The sequence below is a fragment of the Ipomoea triloba genome, chromosome 1, assembly GCF_003576645.1.
Source record: "Ipomoea triloba cultivar NCNSP0323 chromosome 1, ASM357664v1".
In the NCBI taxonomy this organism is placed as follows: Eukaryota; Viridiplantae; Streptophyta; class Magnoliopsida; order Solanales; family Convolvulaceae; genus Ipomoea; species Ipomoea triloba.
The window spans coordinates 9240606-9245451 of NC_044916.1; the positions used below are offsets into that span (position 1 = coordinate 9240606).

Sequence of the window (4846 nt, forward strand, 5' to 3'; positions counted from 1 at the left end):
TGGAAAAATAAAATAATAAAAAATGATGACATGTTATTTATATTAATGTTTTGGATGATTTTATCCTATTTCATTAATGAAGAAAATGATTTCTTACAATAAAATAGGGTAGAAATCAAAGTTGTTATATAATGTTTTATTTACAGTGTACTGCACTACTGTGTATATATAGTAGGGTATCCAAAGTTGTTCGGCAATGAAATTCCATAAAAATCGATATATGAAAATTAAATATAATAACTTAAGATATTGTATTGGGTAAATTTTATTATTTTTTAAAAAATAATTTAATTTTCATATATCGATTTTCATGGAATCTCATTATCGAACGACACTTAATACCCTGCTATACATACACAGTACATTGTAGTTGAAACTTTATATATCAACTTTGATTTCTACCCTATTTCATTGCAAGAAATCATCCAAAAATACAATATCTTAAGTTATTCGATTATCCAAAAATCCAAAAGTGTTAATTTATTTTTAAAATAAAATAAAATTTACCTAATACAATATCTTAAGTTATTATAAAAATAATTTAATTTCCATATATTGATTTCTATGAAATCCCATTGTCGAACGATAGTCCCTCTATACATACACTGTAGTTAAAACTTTATATAGCAATTTTGATTTCTACCCTATTTCACTGCAAGAAATTATTTTTTTTCATTAATGAAATAGGGTAGAAATCATTCAAAACATCTATAGAAATAACATGTTATCATTTTTTCTAATTTTATGTTTCCATGTCATCAAATTAGATGGGTTACTTGTTAGAAATAAGCTAAAAATGCTAGATGAAAAATAATTAGGAGTATAATGGCCTAGATGGACCATATTTTAATTCATGGTGCTAGATGAACAATCAATGATAGTACATAGGTTGGGTTCGGCAATAACCCAACGTAAATTAGTGTTCGGCCCTAGTTTTTGTTGATAGTCATGGCATATGCATGCAAACATCAATGGGAATTATTTATGCTAGAACTTGAAGGGCAATCTCGTATCAGAAAGAGTGAGAGACATTCGAGAGATAAGAACTTTAGTTCCTTCATGTGTCCCATTAACTATTCTTGCTTCAACAATGTGATCTGCTAATCTTGTGATGATGAGTCGCGTACTGTTATAAAGACCAAGAGAATGATCTATCTTCCACAATAACATAACAGGTGCACCGACCTTTAATTAATGTCAATTAATGAATGATTAAGAAAATAATACAATCTCAAACTATTTAAAAATTTAGGAGTATGTATTTCTAATAGATTTTCATCGTCTGGTTCTGCCTTACACAAAGAGTTACAACTTAAATATGTTCGTCCTTTTGCAATATTCATGTCGCACATGTATTGATTTATTTGATCAACAACATGTAAAGTCGGCGAGCGGATCACTGACCTTCCAGCTGCTACTCATCAAGTGTGCCATATTTTGAGCTTGAAATTTTAAAAAATCACTTTTAATGTAATCAAAGCATTGAGTCATAACAATATTGACACTGAAATTTTAATTTTATAATCTACATGTATATATTCTGTGATTTTTTCCAATGTAAAACATATTGATTTTACCAATCACTAAGGCTCTGTTTGAAAACCCGAAAATTTTGATGTTTGGCTACCCCTGGAAAACCCAGTCAACGGAAATCATTTTCCGTTGACGGGGGAAAATGACCCCAAAATGGCGGAAAATGACTTCAACTCAATTTCCGCCGTTTCATTTCACCATTCAACTCTGGTTCATCCTCCTCCCCTCGTCGTCAACGGCAAACAAGGATCTCCGGCGGCAGTGAATGGGCGGCGAAGCTGAGAGCACCCACCTCCATCTCGGAAGTGATGGCGTCAAGCAGAACAGAGCACGGCAACCGGCAGCAGCAGCGTACGTGGCTTTCCGTCCTCCAGCGTTGGTCCTCGGCAACGTACAAAGCTCCAGCGAACCTCCATAGATTCCGACCTCAAGAAGCAGCGACGGTGACTGTTCCTTCTTCCAGTTTCCCCTGTTCTTCTTACCGACAGCAGAGTTGCAACAGTGGACTCCCTCCTCTGGTTTAGGCGACGCAAGGCAGCAACAAGATCTGGTTTCAAACCATAAACTATAAACCAGCAAGATCTGGTTTAGGCGCAACAGTGGACTTCCCTCTGTTTCTTCTCTATCACAACAAGATATGTTTCTTCTTTATTTTTATTTTTTTTTTGAAAATTTCTTTATAATAAAATATGATTATAAATATTTTAATTATAATTAAAAAATTTAAAATATTATAATTATACAATTCTGTTCATTTTCCAGAAAATGGACCAAACACACAAATACAGTTTTTCAAGGTACATTCAAACACAGAAAATGAATTCATTTTCCGAAAAATGACTCATTTTCCAGAAAACATTTTCTAGAAGTCATTTTCCTGCTTTCTAAACACCCTAAATTTCAAAATGTTTCAGATTCCAAGTATATATAAGTAAAACTCACCTCTAAAGCCTAATTTTTTTGTCAATATTTCATATATATATAAAGCAAGTCTCTGACTATTGTGAGAAGTTAGTAACCTTGAGTCTAACATACAACATAAAGCATTGTGTATGATAGTTGGTAGTAACTTTGAGGTAAGACCATTCAAGCATATAAGCATGTTTCGAGCTTGTTTCTATGCTCTTAAAATTCAAATCATCATAATGGCATCAGGTAATAAACAAAAATATATCAAAATATATGAATCATATATCTAAACTGTTAATCCAAACTTCACTCCAGATTACCAAATGGAGTGTATGACTTTTTGGAATGATGACCATCCAAACTGTTGAAATGCGATGTCCATAAGGGTTGATTGACAGACTACTCATACTTCATATTTCACCAAAGTATCCGTTTCTTATGATATTATGATTTATAACATATAAGAATCAACAAATAAACTATAGGAGTGTTTTGAGCGGGAAGTTAAAGTTTATGATATTATTTTTATTTTTCATTTTTGAAAGAGATATTGTTTTTATTAAAAGTATAGATTGCATTGTAGGGAAATATATGTAATATATAATTACGATTTGTAATTTTAATCTAGAACTGTATTACAAATAGGAACGTACAGAAGAATATATTTTATTAGGAATTGTAATACCATATTTTAATGTACAATTGTATTACGAATAGAAATTGTATTACCTTATTTTACAATATTACGCATGAATAATATAAGAGTGTTTTGGGCGGAAAGTTAAAGTTGAGAATATTGTTTTTATTAATAGATAATAGTATAGATAGATTAGTATAACAGAGATAAAATAATAATATACAATCATGTGTATGTATATATATGTGGACCATGATTGAGCAGTGAGTATCCCTACCACCCCTGACTCCTCCACTATAAAATTACAGTTTTGTGTGATTATAAACACATCAAATCATATCACCCTTATAGATCTAACATACATATACAATTCATGCACGCGCGCCTCAGTCTTAGTAGAAGCAGAAGCACTAAGGGAAGCCATGAAGCAGAGCAGTAGCCATCACCCAACAAAGCTTAAAACCACCCCAAGACCACTCTTTTCTTGCGCTTTCTTCCGCCATTGCACTCAAACTGTGCTCAGCCCCACTACCACCACTCCCCCACCTCTCCCTTCTTCTTCATCTTCCGATCCCTTGCCACCGCCTCACCCACCCTTACACCATTCTAATACATCCCCGGCTGACTCATCCTCCTCTTCTTCTAATACTTCCCAGAGTTTCACCCAGTGGAGGTTCCCTCTCCCCACCTCGCCCCTTCCGCATATTCAAACGGACCCCAAACCCGAATCGGCCGCCGCTCCTCCGCCTCCGCCGCCGCTGCTGACGGTGAATTTGGAGGAGCTGTTCCACGTGGCGGAGCTCCAGTTCAGTACGGCTTCGGATGCGGATCGTGTCAAGACGATCCATTTGTTAGAACGGTCACTCGTTCCGAACCCGGCGGACGGGGCGGAGTGCCCCGCCACGGTGATGAGAGAGGTGGTGGGGTGCTTGAAGGATAGAGTGAGTGCCAAACCGGCCAGCAAGGTGCTTCTGGCGCTTTGCTTGGCGGAGAGGAACCGACGCGTGGCGGTTGAGGTGGGGGCGGTGGGGATGGTGGTGGAGGCGCTGTCGGACTTGGAGGGTCCCGTGGCGGAGAGAGCGCTGGCGGCTTTGGAACTGCTGTGCACGGTGGAGGAAGGGGCGGCTGAGGTGAGATCACACGCGCTGGCGGTGCTTATGATGGTGGAGGTGATGGGGAGGATGGAAGGTAGGGGGAAAGAATATGCGATAAGTGTGTTGTCAGTGATATACGGTAGTGGGTCCCCCGACCACGGTGCCGCCATTGCTCCTCCGGAGGAGGTGGCGCGTGCAGTCATGCTGGCTTTGCAAGGTAATTGTAGCAGTAGAGGTAGGAGAAAAGGGACCCAGCTGCTCAAGACTTGCAAGAACATGATGGCTACCACTCAACACGCGTAGGAGATCAGATCGATGCAGATGGAGATGAACGGTCCTGATCATCGATTCTTTTTCCCATGTTCTTCTGTTTAAACATGTATGAGAAAGTGAGAATAGTATGGAATATAATCTTAATTTGTTTATCTAAGCTGTTTAATCACAAATGATTTTGTCAGGTGGAAAAACAATTTTACCAAAGGTTTCATTGTATTGCCATAAATCAATTCAAAATGGCTCTTTTAAATTAATAACAGCAGTGTAAGAACAGGTTTCACAAGGAGTGAGACATCTCAATTTACTATATCTGATCTATTGTGAATAAATTAAAAGACTAACGTCAATATCCTTGTAAAGATAGGGTTCCAAACGAATGATACGTCAAAGGAGCTAG

At 37.2% G+C, this 4846-nt stretch overlaps 1 protein-coding gene across 1 annotated transcript; it reads left to right on the plus strand.

Annotated features, from left to right (window-relative positions):
- Positions 1-3381: 3381 nt before the first annotated feature.
- On the plus strand, positions 3382-4598 carry LOC116021227. Its single transcript, XM_031261843.1, has one exon. It carries the CDS (start codon positions 3502-3504, stop codon positions 4474-4476), a length of 975 nt encoding a protein of 324 aa, XP_031117703.1. The 5' UTR covers positions 3382-3501; the 3' UTR covers positions 4477-4598.
- Positions 4599-4846: the final 248 nt, after the last annotated feature.